General features: G+C 23.1%; 4 protein-coding genes across 4 annotated transcripts; 3 read left to right on the top strand and 1 right to left on the bottom strand.

The window, feature by feature from the left end:
• Positions 1-4,474: 4,474 nt before the first annotated feature.
• On the top strand, positions 4,475-7,562 carry LOC128951551 (steroid 17-alpha-hydroxylase/17,20 lyase-like). The gene is made up of 4 exons (XM_054296798.1): positions 4,475-4,596; positions 4,755-5,425; positions 6,618-6,926; positions 7,555-7,562. The coding sequence occupies exons 1-4, from the start codon at positions 4,475-4,477 to the stop codon at positions 7,560-7,562; spliced, it is 1,110 nt and encodes a 369-aa protein (XP_054152773.1).
• A 479-nt stretch (positions 7,563-8,041) lies between these two features.
• LOC128951550 (steroid 17-alpha-hydroxylase/17,20 lyase-like) lies at positions 8,042-10,143 on the bottom strand. Its single transcript, XM_054296796.1, has 5 exons — positions 10,056-10,143; positions 9,804-9,900; positions 8,799-9,451; positions 8,095-8,321; positions 8,042-8,047 (listed from the first exon to the last, which is right to left on the bottom strand). The coding sequence occupies exons 1-5, from the start codon at positions 10,141-10,143 to the stop codon at positions 8,042-8,044; spliced, it is 1,071 nt and encodes a 356-aa protein (XP_054152771.1).
• An 8,844-nt stretch (positions 10,144-18,987) lies between these two features.
• Positions 18,988-19,881, top strand: LOC128952353 (uncharacterized). Its single transcript, XM_054297737.1, has 2 exons — positions 18,988-19,419; positions 19,489-19,881. Exons 1-2 carry the CDS (start codon positions 19,108-19,110, stop codon positions 19,873-19,875), a joined length of 699 nt encoding a protein of 232 aa, XP_054153712.1. The 5' UTR covers positions 18,988-19,107; the 3' UTR covers positions 19,876-19,881.
• A 1,264-nt stretch (positions 19,882-21,145) lies between these two features.
• On the top strand, positions 21,146-23,010 carry LOC128951549 (protein shank-like). The gene is made up of 3 exons (XM_054296795.1): positions 21,146-21,157; positions 21,230-21,664; positions 22,300-23,010. The coding sequence occupies exons 1-3, from the start codon at positions 21,155-21,157 to the stop codon at positions 23,008-23,010; spliced, it is 1,149 nt and encodes a 382-aa protein (XP_054152770.1). The 5' UTR covers positions 21,146-21,154.
• Positions 23,011-23,703: the final 693 nt, after the last annotated feature.

Below are 23,703 nucleotides of genomic sequence, written 5' to 3'. Positions count from 1 at the left end.
AGCAGCACCCACCGTATCAAATGTATGGCCAACAACAACAACAACCACCACCTTATATGCCTTACTATCCGTACAACAGTCCTCCACCTCCTCCTCCACCCTCTACTGGCATACAATATTATGGTGGACAGCCTTATATGCAGGTGCCAATGATACCTTATAACTATCCTAACCCAGCATCACCACCACTGCCTACATATGAACAGTCACCTAATATGGCATATCCGCAACAAAATATGTATAATCCTTATAATAATAATCCATATCCTACATACAACTCATATTATCCTAATTATTATTATTAAATTTACATTAAATATAATACAGGTATAGATATTATTCAAAGTAATATTTTTTATAACTGTATTAATTACTTGTATTAATACATAAATAAATAACTTGTTGAGGATTAAAATATGACTATATTTTTACCATTAATTTTATCATTTTATTTGTTTTGTATTGAACTACTATATCTATTTTTAGTACATTTATACTCTATTTTTAGTCACTTACAGTTCCTTATCTACATATTCCTGGAAATACCAGTCATTGTTACCATTCACTGGCACCACAATGACCGGTCAAATATCAATTATCATATCAAACAGTTTAATATTCAAACTATCCAATCAATGCCTTTCCTTTCAAAACTACTACCTGTTTGACTGTACAGTATAAATACAGTACCAACAGTCAAACAGGCAGTCAGTGTCTTAATACCAGTCATACCATACATCCCTCTCAGTCAATACTTTTATACTTACTTTTATTACATACTGTACAACACGTGTACTATCTTATCCACCATTATTTTAACCATTGTTTTAATTGTTAACCTTTTATAATAAAGTGACTATTATTGATATCTTGTGTCCAATCATTCCTACATCAGTGACCGGTCCACAAAGTGACCACCAATTCATTACAGGCACCGACCGTCCAGTTCACTGATTCACAAGATATACCGCTCCGCTGACCATAGATTTGGTTTGTCATACATTGAAGGCTTGGATCAACCCATTGGCTACCACTCGTGTACCACAACTGCAAGATCGGCTCTTATATCACTTGTTGGTCTAATAACGACTTAACTGGTGATCTTATAGTGGATATCTGTCTCATAACGACTCATATCTACTAGTGTTTAGTATCGATTAGACGGGAAGTACAGGTCTCATACCGACCCACGCTAAGTACTGACCGGTCTATTTAGGCATTTATTGTCTGAGTAGACATTCCTCTGGAACTAAACAATACTGCACACAACAAACTAATTGATAACAAAAATTTATTATTTATGTTTATTTCAATATATTAAAATATGTATATTATTATTTTTATTTATATGTTACTTAAATTTTATTTTTAAAAATTTTATATCTATCTTTGAGTTTATTTTTCAATAATATAATCTAAAATTAAATCTATTCAATTAAAATTAAAGTTTAAGTAGTTTTTAAATACTATCATATAATAATATCAAATAATATCATACATAGTATTATTTTATGATTAAATTATATACTATATATAAAAATAAATACAATTATTTTTGAAATTATATATTTATAAATAGTATTAATAATAAAATATCTTCATTACATTAGAATTAATACAGTAAAATTTTAATAATCCAATTTAAAATATAATTGTATTAAAATTATTAAAATTATAAATAAGATTATTATTGTAATACAATATAATCATTTTTTATATCTGATTTTTTAAATTATTTTTTAATTATAACAATGATAATTTAAAATTGTCAGTGATGTTTAAAAAATTATTATTATTATAAATGATACATTATATTTTTTATAATGTTTATATAAATTTATTTTTTTAGTAATTTTAAAAAATAATTTTTACACCAGTCACTTTTTAAAAAAAGTCAATCCATCCTACTCATAAATTATTATTTTATAATTTAATTTTATAATATAATTTAGACTTTAACTATTTTAAGTTATCAAATAGAAAATAAACAAAAATTATTTTATTTAATATTTGTATATTTAATTTGTTTAAATATTTTTTTTAAACATCTAAATATCAATTTTCAAAAAAAACTTGAAAAGTTTTGTTTTCTGAAATCTATACGAGCCTTTTTTGTGTGTGTGTGTGTGTGTGTGTAGCAATTTTTTTGCGAATTTTGAAATTCTGACTTCAGATTCGGTTAGAGGACTACTAATAATGTATTGAAAAGTTGAATTAAAATTTTGATATTTCTTCGGGAACATGGACAAAATGGCTGCCAAAGTAAAAAAAATTTTAAGAAATTTTTTTAAAGTATAGATTTGAATAAAGCATCAAAAACAAGCATAAGAAATATGCATTAAAATTTTGATCTCTTCGGGATCATAAAGAAAATGGCGGCCAAAGTAACAAAAATTAGGTAAAAATTTTAACGTTTAGAATTGTAAAGAGCATCAAAAAAATGATATAATATTTCAGCATATTTTTTTTAAATGGCGGCAAAAGTATAAAAAAATTTTATTTAATGTATATTTGACCAGTTTTTAAATTTTTATATATTATATAGCCGCTATAACTAATGGTTTTCAATGCTATTCAAGTTTTTTTTCTGAAAATGCTTTCTAGCATTCTTAACTGGTTTATTATCGAATGTTTTTTATAAATATTTGTTTTATTTTATTTATAAACTTAATTAATGTTAAGTAAATTTATAATAACAATATTTTGATATTTATATATTATATATATTATATATATTAAATTTAAGTACATATTCTAGGAATTACTATGCAATTATGTTAATATAAAAAATATTATTTATTTTTTTTATAAAAATGTTGTTTAATAGTATTTACAGTATAATACACAATTAGGTAATATTATTGTTAATATATATATTTATTTATATTTGTTTTATTTGATTAAATAAATTAATAATAAAAAATTTCAATTTTTCAATAATTATATTTTGTTAAAATTCCTATTATATTTGTAAAATAAAATCTAGAAAAAAATTAGTTTTAATTAAAACAGATGAAAATTTGCTGATAATATTTGTAAAATAAACAATGAAAATCATTTTTGTCAATTAGTGTCTATAATAATACATTATATTATATTTTATTTTATACGTGTTTAAGTTGTTTACGTATATAAGTGTTTATTTAAATTATTTATATTTTCATTATAACTATATTAGACAATAATATATATTAATTTAGTTTTATTTAGTAATTTTATGAGATATTAGAAGAAAATTAATAATAAACAATTAGAAATTATTTTTTATACAGTATTTACAGTTAATTTAAACATATATTTTATAAAAAAAATAACATTATTATTATTATTAACAATTAATTTGTGTTTTACACACCATTTTTATTAGTAAAAATTATAAAATAAATTTATTTATTTTTTTTATTGAGAAATTATTTCTTAGTTCAAACTAATCAATTACAAAATTTTAAGTTACAAAACAATACCAGTTGAGAATGCTATAAAGCATGGATTATTAGTAATATGAGTTAACAAAATATAAATTAATTTCTTAAAAAAAAAATTATAATTCTCAATGATTATATATTAGTTATAGAGTAGGACTTAACATACAAAACTTAAAATTAACTAAACTAAAAAATTTGTTTTTAGTTTTACAATGAATATCATAATATCATATTTATTGCTGATATTTAATTTTAAACTAATTACAACTCTAATAATTGTCTATCTAGTTTACAAACTAATCAAATTTTATTATATACATTATTTTTATCTACCACCTGGACCATTTCCATTGCCTATAATTGGAAATTTATTATGTAAGTTAGTTTTTTGTAAATTAATAGTACTGTAAATCATTTATTTATTACTATTAATTAATTAAATAAATACAATATATAATTACCGGTAATTATAAAATTATACTATTTATAAAATTATACTATTTATAAAATTATACTATTTATAAAATTATACTATTTATAAAAATAGTGCTCAAAAGTAAATTACATGTAAATGATTTGGCCAGCAAATATTTTCACAAATATGGACCCGTTATTACTATATATTTTTCAAATAAACCGCAAATATTTATCGCCAATTTAGACATTGCCAGACATGTATTCAATGGACCGGATGTTGCCGGCAGACCAAACCTTTATCTCAGTAATTATTTTTATTTAATTTATTTATTTTTTCTTATATTTAAAAAAAATTAATTATTATATTTGTACACAATACCACCAAAAAAACATGTACAAAATGTGTATTTAATTTTAGTTTTAAAAAAAATAAAATTTCAGCCAGTGCATTTTCAATAGATAATATACAGCCAGTTGCATTATCCGATTATAATGATTCATGGAAACAACGTAGAAGTATTGAACATATGTGTACAGTGTATGTATTAGACATATAAATTAATTTTTTTTAAATAAAATAAAATAAATAATAGTAATATACTTTTTTTTAAAAAAAAATTATAATTAGAAATATGTCAAAATCGGATAACTTTGAAAAAATAATTGTCAATTGTGTCGACAAAACAATTGAATCAATGCTTGTTAGTGAGGGTCCGGACAAATCTATAATGCCATTGGATTACATTTATTTGATGTTTTTTAATATATTAAACTCCAGTTTAATTGGAAAAACGTAAAATATTATTTATTTATTTTTTTAATGAAAATTAATTTAATCTAATATATTTATAACAATTATATATTAATAATTCTATTGTTTATAATTATTTATATGATATATATATATATTAGATACACTTTCGATGATTTAATATTCAAAAAAATCAAGTATTTGTTGCGGGATTTTAATGCCAATTCGGGTAATCGTATAGCTTTATGGCAAGGTTTCCCATTAATCCAATGGATTGACTATAGATTAGTTAGAAAACATTATCAACTGTTTGCCGAATGTCGGTCATTGATTGCCGACCAACTGGTCGATCGTTATAATCATTTTGTTGGCGACTATAGTAACGATAGTAATTGTTTTCTTAGCAATAATGATGATGACGACGGTAACCACGAGGGTATTATTTGCGATACACTGGTCAGGGAGTATAGTAAGGGCAGGTATCGGCGGTCTAAAACTAATTCAATTCAAACTGACCACAATTTGCGAACAACAACACAATTACAAGCAAATACCGATTCACTGATACAGTCGTCGATGTTTAGTCTGATAGTCGGCGGAGTCAACTCATCGCAACTGGTCTTTCAATGGCTGCTACTATTGTTAGCCTATTATCCCGTTAGTCAACAAAGATTACGATCGGAAATTAGCCGCAAAATTGGCGACCGATTGCCCAGACATACAGATAGACATCGGTGTCATTATGTGATGGCATTTATAGCCGAAACGTTGAGATTTAGAAATCCGGCCGCTTTTGGTGCACCACATAATACATTGCGAGAAACAAAAATTGGTAAATAATTATTTTATATAACTTTATATATATATAAATTTAGTTTTTATAATAATAATCATCTTATTATTATTTGTTGACATTTAATATATATATATATCAGTCACAGGATTTTTCACACTTATATGTTATTTTATTTGCTCTAATCTTATATATAATTTAAATATAAGATACACACAAAAAATATGTGCCATAAAAGTGATCGCCATTTCAAACAACACATTGAATATAAATTTAATTAATTATAAATTTGTTTAATAAGTTATTTTAATAGATGTGAATAAAATATTACAACAAATGATTGCAATTTATTAAAAATTATTGATAACTAATATTATGACAATAAATGTAAAAATTATATGTGCAATATAAGTGAACAATTTCAAGCAAATATACAATATTTAATAGTTTTTAATTTATATATATATGTGATGTCAATAATTGCAATTATTGAAAATTCTGAAAATGGCGGTCAACGTACAAAAAAATTTAAAATAATGTTTAAAGTATAAATTTGAATAAAGCTTCAAAAATAAGATATATATTTAGGAACATATATAAAATGGCGGCTAAATTACCCAAAATAAGTGATATGGAATTAGCATACAAATTTTTATATCTTAAAGAAAATAGAAAAATGAAGGTTGAATTAATACTTTTTAAATTAAGCTAAATTTTGATTAAATATAATAATTTATTTGAGTTATTTTATATAATATATTAATAAAGTATAGTTTATTATGTCATACTGAATCATTTGATTTTAATTAATTTTTAATTCGGATTATGAGTTCTTATGGAAATGCTTTCTAGCATTCTCAACTGGTATTATATGGAAATTTTTTCTGTGAAGTTTATTAAATAAAATTTATTTTTTGGCGCGAACTGAGATCCGGTCTTAGATATATATATTGTAGTTAAATTAATTAAGTTTTTTTTATAATTTAAGTTTTTATATAATTTAATTTTTTATATAATTTAATTTTTTATATAATTTAATTTTTTATATAATTTAATTTTTATAATAATAACAATAATAAGATTCATGGTATTATTATAACATTATTATATTTAATCTTTATTTTTTAGAGAGAGAGAGAGAGAATAACTAATTTTTCGATATTTTTATATAGATTTTTCAATTAATTTTTAATTAATTAATTAACTTAATTACCTAAAATCTATTTTTTAGATAAATGGACAGTACCCAGTGGTACGGTAGTTAATTTTTTTCAATCATATGTTTTACTTGAAGACAAACATTTTCCAAATGGCTCTGACTTCCTTCCCGACCGTTTTATCGATAGTGATGGCCATTATCTAACAAATCCATCGCATCCGTCATTCATACCCTTTGGTGTGGGACGTCGTCAATGTTTGGGCATCAAGTATGCCATCGCCGAAATGTTTTTAGTTTTGGTCCGATTTCTACAATCGACTCAAGATTATGATATTGTTTTGGACAGTCATAATGGTATACAACCCAATCCTATGGTTGTCGGTACTGTTAATCCAAATGATTTTACTATTATATTGAAATCTAAATAAATTATAAGAAACAGTTTATTATTATTATTTTATTTTTAAAAAGTTTTTAAAAAATAAAAATAATATAATATATTAAAAAAATAACTTAAATTTATTTTACTGATATTAACAATTATTAAAATTTATTAGTAAATTAATTATTATTTAGAAAGCTTTTGCTATTATTATATAGGGTCAATAATAAATAATTTTAGATAAATTAAATTTTTAAATAATTATTAGTTATCAATTAATAATTATTTGTATAATTATATTTTAATTTATTATAATGTATTCACAATAAAAATATATTTTTAATAAAGTATTTTAGCTATTTTTAATTGATTTATACAATTAAAATTTTAATTTGTTAAATTATTTCAAAATAAAATTTATAAGATAATAAAAATTAACAATTTTTTTAATTATTTATTTAGTTTAATGTTTTTCAATAATTTAAATGAATAAAAGATATGAAACTTATATTTTATAATACATAGTATTGTTATAAAATTTAATAATATCTAAAAATTGAGTTAAATATGGATTCATGTTTTTTTAATTAATTAAAAATTTAAACCATAATTTCCAATATTATTTAGTTTATTAATATATTTTTCGTATAATTAAATTTTATTTAAGATAATTTGTTTATAACAAAATTTTTATTTATTAATCATTAAAAATGTTGTTGTATATAATTAATTTCATATGATTATTACTTAATTTTTATAATTAAAGTAAAAATAATAATATATGTAAAAAATCATAATTTAGTATCATAAATCATAATCATAAATAAGTTAATAAAATTTCTAATAATAGTAACATAACAATTTATTTATAAATTTATTTAGTTAAATGTACAAATAGTTATATATATATATAACTAAATATTAACTAAATATATTTACTTATTTATTAAAAAAGAAAACAAAAAACTATGAATATAAAATATTTATCTTGATTAATTTTTTTTTAAAAAATAATAATAATAAACTGTTTCTTATAATTTATTTAGATTTCAATATAATAGTAAAATCATTTGGATTAACAGTACCGACAACCATAGGATTGGGTTGTATACCATTATGACTGTCCAAAACAATATCATAATCTTGAGTCGATTGTAGAAATCGGACCAAAACTAAAAACATTTCGGCGATGGCATACTTGATGCCCAAACATTGACGACGTCCCACACCAAAGGGTATGAATGACGGATGCGATGGATTTGTTAGATAATGGCCATCACTGTCCAGAAAACGGTCGGGTATAAAATCCGAGCCGTTTGGAAAATGTTTGTCATCAAGTAATACATATGTTTGAAAAAAATTAACTACCGAACCACTGGGTACTGTCCATTTATCTAGAAAATTAGATTTTAGGTATTTAATTAAATGAATTAATAAAATATAGAAAAATTAGTTTTTTACTCTCTCTCTCTCTCTCTGTCTCTCTCTCTCTCTCTCTCTCTCTCTCTCTCTTTCTCTAAAAACTAAATATTAAATATACTACTGTTATAATAATAATAATAATTAGATGATTATTGTATGAATGTAAGTATAAATACTGTTGTAATAATAACGTGAATATTATTATTGTTATTATTATAAAAATTAAATTATTTATAAACTAATTAATATAAAATCTAATTAAACTTAATTAATTAATACCGTATATATATAATATATATTAAATATTGATTAATTATAATAGTTGATTAAATATTATTATTATTATTATAATTTTATTTTATTTATATACAATATATATATATATATATATATATATATATATATATATATATATATATATATATATATATAATACATAAATAATTTACCGATTTTTGTTTTACGGACAGTTTTATGTGGTGCACCAAAAGTGGCCGGATTTCGAAATCTCAACGTTTCGGCTATAAATGCCATTACATAATGACACCGATGTCTATCTGGATGTCTGGCCAAACGGTCGCCAATTTCGCGGCTAATTTCCGATCGTAATCTTTGTTGACTAACGGGATAATAGGCTAACAATAGTAGCAGCCATTGAAAGACCAGTTGCGATGAGTTGACTCCGCCGACTATCAGACTAAACATCGACGACTGTATCAGTGAATCGGTATTTGCTTGAAATTCAGTTGTCGTCGATGTCTTGACTATTGACCGCCGATGTCTGCCCTTACTATACTCCCTGATCAGTGTATCGCAAATTATATCGTCGTGGTTAGCATCATCATAATCGTCATCATTATTGTTAAGAAAATTAATACTATCGTTACTATAGTCGCCACCATTAGCATAGCGATCGACCAGTTGGTCGGTAATCAATGACCGACATTCGGCAAACAGTTGATTATGTTTTCTAACTAATCTATAGTCAATCCATTGGACTAATGGACAAATTTGCCATAAAAATACACGATTACCCGAATCAACGCTAAAATCTCGTAACAAATACTTGATTTTTTTGAATATCAAGTCATCGGAAGTGTATCTATAAAAATAAATTATAAACAATAGAATTGTTATTATTATATAATTTTACATCTATTAGCTTAAATTAATTTTTTGTTAAAAAAAATAAATAATATTTTTACGTTTTTCCAATTAAACTGGAGTTTAATATATTAAAAAACATCAAATAAATGTAATCCAATGTCATTATAGATTTATCGGGACCATCGCTTGCAAGCATTGATTCAATTGTTTTATCGACACAATTGGCAATTATTTTTTCAAAATTATCCGATTTTGACATATTTCTAATCAATTTGTTTTTTTTAAAATAGATTACTATTATTTATTTTATTTTATTTATAATATATATATATATGTATAATACATACACTGTACACATATGTTCAATACTTCTACGTTGTTTCCATGAATTATTGAAATCGGATAATGCAACTGGCTGTACATTATCTATTGAAAAGGTGCTGGCTGAATTTGTTTTTTTGTAAAAAAAATAAAACTAGTAAATTTAATAAATAAATAAATAAAATTAAACTACATTTAATTCTACAAACTAAATAATTTATTTATATATTTTTTGTTGTTGTATATTAAATTAAAAACAATATAAAAAAATTTATTACCGAGATAAGTTTTTGGTCTGCCGGCAACATCCGGTCCATTGAATACATGTCTGGCAATGTCTAAATCGGCAATAAATATTTGCGGCATATTTGAAAAATATACCGTAAAAACGGGTCCATATTTGTCAACAAAGTTGCTGAATGTGTCGTTTATATGTAATTTATTATTAAACACTATATATATATATAATATATAAATAATACAATTTTTATTATATGCAGTATATATATATATAAATTAATTAATTAATAGACCTTAAATATCAATTTAACTAAATGATTTATTGGTTAGTTGACCAAAAAAAAACTAACTTACATAATAAATTACCAATTATAGGCAATGGAAATGGTCCAGGTGGTAGACAAAAATAATGTATATAATAAAATTTGATTAGTTTGTAAACTAGTTAAACAAATAGTAGTGTAGTCAATAGTTTATAATTAAATATCAATAATAAATATGATATTATGATATCCATTGTAAAACTAAATTTATTTATTTGAAGTTTTATGTGTGTGTGTGTGTGTGTGTGTGTGTGTGTGTGTGTGTGTAAAATCCTACTCTATAACTTTTATTTAATAGTTTTTAATTACAAATAATTAATTACATAAATTAAATTATTATCTATATAATATCTCAATTTGTATTTACTAGTCTCAACTAATAAATATATAATCATGGTGAATTATAATTTTTTTTTCAGAAATTAATTTATATTTTGTTAACTCATATTACACTTATAACTTTGTAACTATATAATAATTTCGAAATAATACATAATAGATAGATTTTATTATATTATTTTTACAATCAAAAAAAATATTTTGCAATTCACAAAATAAATATTAATAATAATAAATAATTCTATTAAATATATGTTAAATTAACTGTAAATACAGTACATATAAAAAAAATTTTATTACTAATTATTTTCTAATATTTAAGAAAAAAATTACTAAATAAAACTAAAGTAATATATATTTTTGTCTCTAATATAATTTGTTATCTTGATAAACTAAAAATTAGTTACACACTTATTATAATATAAAAACTATTGTCATATATATTATTTAAAAAAATTTATAAAATATATTTTAAATAAATATTATGTTGAACTACTAGTTGACATATTATTTTTAAAAAATATAATTAATAAAATTTTCAAAATAAAATTAATATAAAATCTAAATAATTAATTTTAAAAATCACATTTATAGTTTTTAAGTAATTTATCATTTATTCATAATTAGTATTTCAAATAAATAAAAATATTTTTATAAAAAAATCTATAATTGTTTATAAATAAAAAAAAAATTGTTTAAATAATTATTATTATAATCTAATTAAAAATCACACTATTTGTTAAAAACCTATCTTTTTGTTTAATTTATTTTTTAATTTATTTTTTAAAATACTGTAACTAATTTTTTATTAATTTTATTAATTTATTAAAATATTAATCGAAAAATATTAATAGATTAACGACAAGTACTAACTTTTAGTTATTAATTTATAGTATTATTGAGAAATAAAAATATTTAACTTTTTCAAAAAATTAATTTCAAAAACACATTATTTTAGTAAATAATATATATATATCATATATATATATATTATCATATAGTCTATCATATAGATTATTATTATATTATATATGATGTTTACTAAAAGTATACAATATATTATTGGGTAATAATTATAAATTAATAAATATATTAATTAAATAAATATTAATTTATCAAAAAAAAATCATTTATAATTATAACAACAATTTTATTTTAAAAAAATTACAATTTTAGCTATAAAAAGATATAATTATAATTATTAAATAATTGTCTTATAATTTTTTTATTTAAATAAGATTTAAATAAATATAATTTATTAAACAACAATATAACATAGAAAAAAAACATTGTAAATTTTTATAGTATTAATTTATACAAAATAAATTTTTATCAATTATTTTTACAACTAAATTATTAGATAATAAACAAACAAACAAATATATAAATATTTTTAACATTAATATAATAAAACTAGAAATTTAATTATTGATAATAAAACATTTTTTATTTTTTGAAATTTATAATAATCTAACAATTTTTGTCAATAACTTATATAATATATTTGACCCATACCCTCCCTCCCCTCCCCATCCCTTTTGTGATTTCTATCTATTATGAGTTTGACCAGTTTGGTATTGTTGACTGGGTTGGCTTTGTTCAAACCCTGATGATGGGGCACCTGTAGTTTGTTGTTGTTGTTGTGGTTGTTGGTGGTGATGGTGGTAGTGGCCAGTTGTTTGTGAGTACAGTGAGTTTGGTTGACTTTGTCGATAACCTGTTTGATGGCCAGTATATTGTTGTTGTTGTTGTGGTTGATACGGTTGAGGACTACCTGTGCCAGTATATTGTTGCGACGGTATTGGTTGACCAGGTAGTTGTTGACCATTGCCTCCTGAAAATGGTTGCGGCATTTGTATACCGATTCCCGAATACGGTTGTATTGACTGCGACGGCTGATAAATTGATTGCACTGATGGTAGTGGTGGTGGTGGTGGTGGCGCACCAGTAGTTTGCTGTCCACTACTATAATTAGGCATAGAGTTGTTGTTTGAGTTTGCTTGATATGGTGGCGGAGGTGTCGTATGTTGAGGATATGGATAAGCACCGGGTGTTGCTGGTCCTGGCGGGAGGTGGCCAGCACTACTGGGATTATATGGTGGCGCATATGGTACCGATTGTTGTGGAGGTGGAGGAGGATATCCCTGAGCAGGTGCACCAAAATTGTTATACTGTGGTGGAGGAGGAGGAGGAGCATAGGTGGTTCCCATTGAAGGTAGTGGTGTCTGTACTGGCCATTGCTGTGGTCGGACACCACCGCTACCTCGTCCACCAAACTGATTGCCAGCCCTCACACAACGGGGCTTATCGATGACCATCTGAGGAGACACCGGGATTGTACCCGAATATACATACAGATCCTGTTTGACTGGTCTGAGTCGGTTCGGATCCAATTGATTCGTATAGACTACCACACACTCGTCGGCCGAATTATGACGTCCCGATCGCTGACCGTGAATGCTATCGACTATTTCGGGCCGAAAGTGTTGGCTCGGATCCATTGAGCTCAGATAGACACCTACCTGGCCGTACTGGTCGGACCGTTTGCCCGGTACAATCATCGATGAACTACGTATACATTGGGCACCGTTAGATGTGGTGTAGTGGTACAGTGTTTGCGGTGTAATTGACAATTGTTGGCCAGTTTGTTGATAATTAGGATACTGGTGCTGATGATGATACATATTAATCTGTATTATAGTATTAAAAAATATATAGTTAGAAAATTTAGCAATCTAAATAAAATTATATAAATTAATTTTAGCTAGTTAAACATAAAATTGTAAATATATATATATATATATTTTTAAATTTAAGTTATTAATAAATAGTTTTTTATCAGTTACACTTACCATGATGATTTTTGAATTAAAAATCTATAATAATATTCAATAATATATTAGTCAGTAATCAAATAATATAAATACCAAAAAAATTGATGTTTTTATTTATTTTTATAAAAACTACATATATTTAACTATACAATAAATATTTTATAATAATATTCAATATTATTTTCAGTATATTATTATTATTATGTTTTCAATGTTAATATAATTACAAAACAATTTAATATTATAATAAAATGTAGAAATGCAATACATATACAGTGATTTTATTATATTTATAAGTAATATATTTATAAAAACATAATTTTTTATTTACGATAATGCAATCTAAAGTATAATAAAATGTTTAGTATATTTGTGTGTGTATATATATATAAATTATTTTTTCAAATTGCCTTTAAGATTAGATTATTTTTTATTTATTAATGATACAACATTTACTTACAAATTACAAACAGTATTTATAGATATAATATTTTATCAAATTTTTTTTCATAGATTTATGATAGTGTAATGCAATAATAGAATTGTGTGTAAATTATATATATATATATATATATATATATATATATATATATATATTTAATTTATTAAGATAGCGTTTTTTATAATAATATTTTTTTTAATAATAATATTTATATATATTATAATTACTAATAATATAAAATTTTTAAAATATAAATTATTATTATTAATAATAAAAAAGATATAATTAATTTTTATTTAATTTAATTTAATTTACAATAGTAACATTAAATAAAATACTTTATTTATTTTTAGTAAAAACATAATTTATTGAAACAATATAAATAAATATATTTAAATTATTGTTTTTTTATATTAATATTAATAGTATTTATTATACTGTATAATAACATAGATAACTTTGCATGATTATAATAATTACTAAAATAAATACAAAATTTTTTTTTAAAGAGAATTCGTATTTATACTAATAATATTAAATTAATTATTTCATAAATGATTTAATACTATAATTTTTGTAAATTTACAGTTTTTTTTAAAAATATTGTTAAATATTATTAATATACTATTGATTCTACTGTATAGAAGTTATCAATTATTATCTATTTATTTTTTTTTTTTGAAAATAACGACACACTAAATATTATTCAATATTTATTTTATAATACATTTACTTATTTTAAGAAATAGTTAATAATAAAAAAATTATTATATATTAATCAATTGTGAATTCATATAATTAATATATATTTTTATTACATGCAATGCAAACATTACAACATTAAAAAAATATTTTTAAAATAAAATAAACTGTAAATTTATTTTTTTTAAATATAATATTAAATGACTTAACTATTAAAATTAATCATTGATTAGTTATTTTACAATTTAGATCATTACATTAAAATTATTTTTGCATTTATATATTGAAGACAAATTCATAATATTAAATAAACATTAAATAAATATTTATTTTTTTAAATAAACCTTTTTTGTATATTATCATTTAATAAAAATAAAATTAGACAATTTTTCTTTTAAAAAATATTATTATTATATAAATAATATTATTATTATATAATTATTATTGTTTGTTGCTGTAAGGCGCTGCTAATCTATAAATAAAATAATAAAAAATCATTTAATATGATTTTTTTTATCAAGTATTACAGTTTTTTTTTGTATAAATATATTAGTAATACAGTAGCAAAATTACTTACAAATAATTATCATTAATATTAGCAATCAATCGACTGTCTATTTATTAATAATATTTTTTTTTAAAAACATTTTTAAAAATAAAATACTAATTTAATTAACTTTATTATAGTCCAGCACCTGTAGGCACCTGGGTATTATAACAATACAATATTAATAGAAAATAATCTAGATAAATTTTATAATTAGTAATAACAATAATAATAATGATTATAATAAACAATTAGAATAATAACAATTTAAATAATATTAATTATATAAACTATATAAAATAATAACAATAATTATTAACTAACAAAGAAAATTTTTAACAATTAAATTAATCAAAAAAATAAATTATAACAACTATATAGTGTATAAAAAAATATTATACATAAAATAGTTAATACTGTATAATAACCTATTGTTATAATCAATGCCCGTTTGCGGGCACTGTCTATAGTACTATCGGATTCATTGAGTAGATATCGACGAATACCAATGTATAGACAATGCATATATTGTTTCCAAACTATTTGTCTAATATCTGAATAATATATTAGTTGATCTTCAGGGGACAGTTGGCTATAAATTGATGGATAGTTATCCGTTTGAAATATCCATTCATTGGTTAGAAAATATTTATAAATATTTACAGATGAATGTAATTTTCTAACTAATCTAATCAGTGACAATTTACTACCGGCGCTACCGCTACCGATGCCGATGCCATTGATCATAGCTATCGACGACTGTATAAAATCAATACAATAAGCAAATAGTGTTTCCGATAGGAAACAATTTAATTGATATTTAAGGCGATCTAAGCGGCAAACAATTGGTTTAGACATTATGTTGACGGCTGGCCTAAGCATACGTATGGACGGCGCCGAACATATCGACGGCAATAGATAGCCGCATAACTGGCGCCATGTTATCGGATTCAGTTGACCGCTGGCCAAATTGATGACCCGATATCGATGATCATCATCATTGGCATTACTAGCCGTATGCCATCCAATTACAACTAAACTATTAGTTAATATGTCGACTAAAAAAAATGTATATTAAAATATTTAAAAATATTTTTTTTATTAAAAAAAATTGTTATCATTATTTTTTTATCTGATAATAATATAAATTATACTGATTTTAATTATTTAGTTTTTTTTAAATTATAGTTTCTATACTAACCAGGAATTATATCACTTTTTCCATCTATCAAAACTAGAGAGAGAGAGAGAGAGAGAGAAAGAAAGTTATTATTAAAATATTAATTAAATAATTTTATTTTTTAAATATATTGAAAATTTTTAATTTTTATTACATTGACAATTGCGTACAATACCAATTGCTGCCAAAAATATTATGCCAATAATACCATTATGATTATCAATCCAACCTAAAAACAAATAATAGATATATTTATTATTATTATTATTATTATCAAAAAAAAAATTATATAAATTTTTGTTATATATATATATATACCAGGAATCGGCTCTTTGAAAGCTGACGTTACAATAGATGGCCTAACGATGACAACCGGCAAATGCGAGTACTGTTCAGTTATGAGATTTTCGGCAATAGCTTTGCTAAACGTATAGGGATTAGGCCTGTCGTCCATTAGGTCAGTCATGTCGGACGGCACCGGCGCCGTCGATGTCTTACTGGTGGCGGATAAGCCATAACTTTGATCACCGATTGAGCCATCGATGGCGGCGATTATGTCCGAAGCGGTGTGTTTTAATTTGTAGACACTTTCGCCGATAACTTTCATATTGCAGTTACTATAAGCTGTCGATACATAAATAACTGCCTGTTTTTTTATATACAAAAATTAAATCAAATATACAGTAATTAATAGTAGATTATAGTTAGGGGTTTGTAATGGGAGGGAAGTTCCCTAATAAAAAAAATTTCTCCAATTTTTCCCGGAAAAATAGGTAAAAATACTTATTTTCCCTCCCATTAGAAGGGAAAATATAATTTATATTATTATTATTACTATAAATAATACCAAAATTGAAAAATATTATCATTTATCATTATTATCAAATAAAATTTAATTGAAATACACAACAACAACAACAAAAATAGATTTTAAATCCAAAAATTTCAAAAATTAATATTATTATACTATTACAAAAATAGTTTTAAAATAACATTTGTATTCAACAACAATATATATATATATATATAATAACAAAAATGTTTTGATTATGGGGGGGAGGGTTGATAGGTGATAGCAGCACTAGGAAATAGATTTCACTGGGAATTCCCAGTGGGATATATATGAACTTTTTTTTATAGGAAAATATGTAGAGGGTAGGGAACATTATTATTTAAAAAACCCTAATTATAATATAAAGATAATTTAATTAATTAATTTTATATATATACCTCTAATTTTGTTAGTTTTTCGCACAATCGCATCAATTCATTGGTACCCAAAACGTTTTGTCTGATAAAACAATCAATAGGTCCCATAAATTTGATTGAAGCGGCCAAATGAAATACAACCGATACTTCATCGATGATAACCCGTCTATCATTATCAGATAATCCTAGACCTGGTTGACTAATATCACCGGCGATGGCAACCAATTTCAACCGATTGTTAACATTATTGAAATACTGGTTGTTATTCAATGAAAATATTTTTGAATTAATAATTTCTTTATTCAGTCTGTCATTAGCCGATTGATTACCGGTTGGTCTCAACAATAGATAAATAGTTTTCAGCTGAAGACACGATCGGATCAGTTTCTCGCATAAAACTTTGCCAACAAAACCGGTACCACCAGTGATAAGTACCGATCGGTTTGAATAATATCTATTTATTTGCGATAATTCATTCATTATTTATTTTTATTTAAAAAAAATATATTTCAATAATTTCTATATTAAAGGGTTTTGAACAAATCAGCGACAAAATAAAACTAATATATTATTTTATGTTTATTTTTTTAATTAATAACTTTATAAAAAAATTTTCCATTTTTTTATTATGCAATAACTGCACATATTTTTTATTATGCAATAACTGCACATATATTTTTTTAATTTTATTAATTTTACTTAATATCATAAATTATATATAATTTATTGTAACTTATATGTATCAATATATATAAATATTTTATATTATTTATTAGAGATTTATAATTTATCACAACCCAGATGCATTATTTAGCTTTTAATTAATTTATTTTTTGTTATATAATTATTGTTTCAATAATTTAAAATATCTAAAATCTATTTAAAAAATTTAATATTTAATAGTTTATGATTATTGTTTTTTATTAATTAATATAATTTTTTTTATTTACATTTTTATAAAATATAAATAATAAAATATATAATTTATAAAATTATTTTATTTAAATAACTTAAATAATTAAATATTATACAAAATAAAATAAATCAGAATCCTAAAAAAATAAAATTATTAATTTAAATCTATTAATTTGAATAAACTATTAGTAAATATTTTAAACTTAACAACAACAAATACAAAAATATTATAAATTTTTAACATAAAGTTGAAAATTAAATAATATTAAATCATCTAGCTTAAAGTTTTATCTCATAGTCATATTAAACGCCATTTTTTAGTATTAATATTTTACAAAAAAAAAATATTTATATCAATATAAATTATTTGATTTAGATAGTTAATTAATAATTATAATGGTAATTTTTTTAATTGATTAAAAAAATATATTTTATATATATATATAAACTTATTGTAGAGTTCATCGCTAACAACAACACCGACATCGGTGCCGACCGTACTATACCATTACACTACCAGTGCCGGTGCCCAAGGTATCAGACAGTCAGGTTATATCAAACAGTCAGTCAGTAGCGGTAGTTTTGGATCGGGTGTCTATATGACCGCATTGAATCCCCATCGATACTATCGTAACGAAATTGTCGATAATAATTACGGCACCGGTATTAGCCGTAATAATCATGCCGATTGGGTAGTCTACGTAAAAACTGATAGACTAAGCAAAAATAAGCTACACTGTGTGACTACCGGTGCCAATCAGGATATCTATCGATACGATGGCGACATACAGGTATCGGCTGGGGATATACATGATAAGCCCCGGTGCTTGAAGACCGGTAGTGTTAAAAACAAGCCAAAGTCGTCGACAATCACTATATCTTATACAGCTATCAAACCAGTGGCTAATATGGTATATACTGTATATATTGATGGCTTATATAGTTATTTAAAACAATTATTATTATTATTATTATTATAGACCGTACCCGACAAACTGTATCATTATGTTTGTACTGCCGACGCCCAGACCATCAGAAACAACAAACAGATACTGCCGTCTAGTATATCGGGACAGTCGTCAGGAGTCATCATCGGCAATGGTATACTACTTTCGTCAATGAATCCCAACCGATACTATCGTAAGGAAATCCTACAGGATATCTATGATGACCAATGTCCGGCTAACTGTGCCGACAATGTTGTTGTGGTGGTATCGGTTAACCAATTGATCGACATTAACAAATTGTTTATGTTTGAACGGTGCCCGTGGAAATCGGATTTATTTTATTACAATGGAGGCGTATTACCAGTTCAGCCAAACAATGTCATGGATAAGCCTCGTTGTGCTAAACCAACTAAAAAATAATAATCATTTTTATTTTTTTAACAATTAACTAAAAAAAATTTTTATAAAAATAATTACTTAAAAATACAGAAAATATTTAATAATCTTATAAATTTATGATACTTTTAATGATATGATATGATAAGGTTATTAAAAACATGAAATTTTTTAAATATTAATAATAATTTTTTTTCTAAATACAGTATTAATAATTTGAAACTTCATATTATAAGATAATACATAAAATAAATATAATACTATTTAAAAGATTATATGAAAAAATTTATTATATATCATATTTTTCTAATATTAAATTATTAGATATTGTCTATAAAAATAGATAAAAAAAATTATTATTATTTTTTTTAAAAATATAGTATAATAAATTATAATTGTTTTAATATTCAATTATTAAGTTTATAACATAACTAATTATAAATTTATTTGTATTAATGTATTATAAGTACTTGTTTTTTATCATTAAGGTTATTGTAAACATTTAAAAAAAAAAATATATATATATCAATTTTTCAACTATAACATTATTACTAGTAGTATAAATAAAATATAATACTTTCCTTAAATTATCAATTTTTATATTATTATTATTATTAAAATCATTTACAATAATTAATAATAATTAATTTTTTGTAGTTACAATTTTCGTAGAAATTATTAAATTTGTTGAATATTTTTATTATAAATAATTATTATAATGATAATAATGTAGATAATTCAAAAAACAAACTGATTAGATAACTATTTATATATAATAAATAATATAATAAATATACTGTAGTTTACACTATTATTTTTTTATGTCTATATAATCATATGATGTAATTTTATCAAAAAAATTTTATAATATTAATAATACTGTAATACTATATGATATATAAATAATTTATTTTTTCCAATTTCTGATAATGTAATACAGTCTTAATATTTTTAATTACTTTATGTTTAAATAAAATATGTTTGATTGTAATGTACTTTATATATATGCATTGAATCATTAGTATTAATGTATAATCATTTAAAACTTTTTATATATACAAATAAAATACAGTGAAAATGTTATCATTGAAAATAATAAATGTTTTTTGATTTTTGAATTATCAATTAAATACTTGTATTACTATACATAACAACATTCAAGTGGGATGTTTAAGAAAAATAAAATATTAAAATTTTTATTATATTTTATAACTTATTAATAAAAATTATGTTAATTTAATTTTAATTTAGTTTATTAGTTGATTAGTTAATTTTTTTCAATTAATTAATAAATTCAATTACAATGGTAATTATTATAATGATTGTTTTTTTATTATTTTAAATTGTTTATTTTTAAAATAAAATTATTATATTGTAGACATCATCATCATCATCATCATCAGCAACAACAACGGTGCCATCAATACTATACCACTACACTACCAGTGCCGGTGCTAAAGGTATACGGCTGGCCGGTCATATAAAAAAGTCGGGTACTAGCGGTGCATTTGGACCGGGTGTCTATATGACATCAATGGATCCGTATAGCTACTATCGCAATGAAATTGTACAAAATAATTACGGCTCCGGTAGCCGTACTAACTATGCCGATTGGGTAGTATTTATCTATACGGATAAACTGGTTAAAACTAAACTACACCGGGTAACTACCAGAGCCAATCAGGATATCTATCGGTACGAGGATGATGTCAGTGTATCGCCCAGTGATATACATGATAAACCTCAGCGCCAGAAAAAAAGTAAATCCCAGTCAACCGTTACATATAGTGGTGTTCAACCAGTGACTAACATGGTAAATTTTATTATATTTATAAAATTTATATATATAATATATACCAGCGGTTATCACTCAAGTGATTTCTGATTACTTTTGATTAAAATGCACTGTCGAAGCCTATGGTTTATTATAATATATTTGATCTAGCTCAAATAAACTGTTACATATTTATTTTAATTAAGTAGTATATTTTATTTAATATTACACAAAAAAAGATTATTAAATTTGTGTATTATAATTTTTTTGTTTTTTATCTTGGTCAGTAATTATGTTTTCAAAATAAGGGACCGTAAAATCATTTGATAACGCCTGATATATACCATTAGTATATAATAACTTTAATAGTTATCAAAATGATATTAATATAATAATATAATAAATAATTTTTTTAAATAATAATAATAATAATAATCTAATAGTATTAATATTATAAATTATTTTTTTTAATTAGTAATTTCTACTACAGTATATTTTTTTGTTATTTTTTTTAGTTATTTAAAAATAATTTAATAAATAATTTTATCAAGTTCAAGTTTATCAATATCAAATAATTATCAAGATATTATTTTTGTGGCATTAATTTATATTGTATATGCTACAAAAAAATATCTTGATAATTAATTAATTTAATTAAATATATTTAATCCAAGGAGACTGTACCCAAAACACTGTACCACTATGTTTGCACTGCCGACGCCCAGGCCATCAAAAACAACAAAAAGATACTACCGGGTCGTATAACGGGACAGGCAGCCAATGGTGTACTACTATCATCGATGGAGCCCGGCCAATTTAATCGTGACGATATCAAACAAGATATTTTTGATGGCAAGTGTCCGATCAATTGTGTCGATAATGTAGTACAGGTTGCCAGTGGCCAACTGGACAGTAGCCAATTGCACCAGTTTACCCGTCAAGGTAAATATGACCTGTACTACTACGATACAACTATAACCGTACAGCAACCGGATGTTATGGATAAGCCACGTTGTATGAAACCACGGCCGGGTAGTCAACAGCAGCAGCAGCACCCACCGTATCAAATGTATGGCCAACAACAACAGCTACCATATATGCCATACTATCCTCCACCACCTCCTACTGCCATACAATTTATTGGTGGACAGCCCTATGTGCCAATGATGCCTTATGGCAACAACTATCCACCTCCTTTTCAATATGGACAGCCACCACCACCACCACCATCATATACTAATCAATCACCTAATATGCCGCCACCACCACAACCACCACCTAATATGGCATATCCACAACAAAATATGTATAACCCATATAATAATAATAATAATAATAATAATAATCCATATCAACAATACCCTAATACATATTATCCTAATTAATAAAATTATTATATTAATACAATAAATAATATTAAAAGTAATATTTAGTATAATTATATTATTATTATTATTGAAAATTAATTTTTAACAACCAATATAATTATAATTATTATTTTTTTAAATATTTACAAACTTATCAAACTTCATCATTATGTATTGAAAACCTGAATTTTATTATATTTTATGTTAATATTAATTATAAAAAAAATATATTTGAAACTTTTTTATTTGTTTTTATTTATCTTATAAAAAACCTTGGTGCATTATTTTTTTTTGATTCATTGCTATGTTATAGTACTTGAATTTTTGTCTAATATTATAAAAATATAATCATCTAATACTTTGCATCATAATTTGTTAATTATTTATTTTTAATATATTAACTATTATATGTATGTAATATATTACAGTTTTATAATCAACTTTTTATTTTTTTAGATTTTTTTATTGTTAAATAATTTCAAACATATATTTTTTTATAAATATAAATAACAATAAATATAAATAACAATATAACCATAAAAATAATAATGTAATATAAATATAAATCTTTTTTCTATAAAAATGAATTTAATTTAAATATTTAATTAAAACTGTAAGTACAAATATTTTTTAATAATTAATTATATTTTTAAAGTTTTTAAATAAATTCCTAGGAGCTATGTCGCCAATGTTTTTGTTGCAAATATTTTT

This window comes from Oppia nitens, unplaced genomic scaffold (assembly GCF_028296485.1).
Source record: "Oppia nitens isolate AA-2021 unplaced genomic scaffold, nextdenovo-longstitch-racon4-pilon3 scaffold1_pilon_pilon_pilon, whole genome shotgun sequence".
In the NCBI taxonomy this organism is placed as follows: domain Eukaryota; kingdom Metazoa; phylum Arthropoda; class Arachnida; order Sarcoptiformes; family Oppiidae; genus Oppia; species Oppia nitens.
The sequence above is the reverse complement of the archived record's forward strand: the minus strand, read 5'-3'. Positions and strand labels throughout refer to the sequence as shown.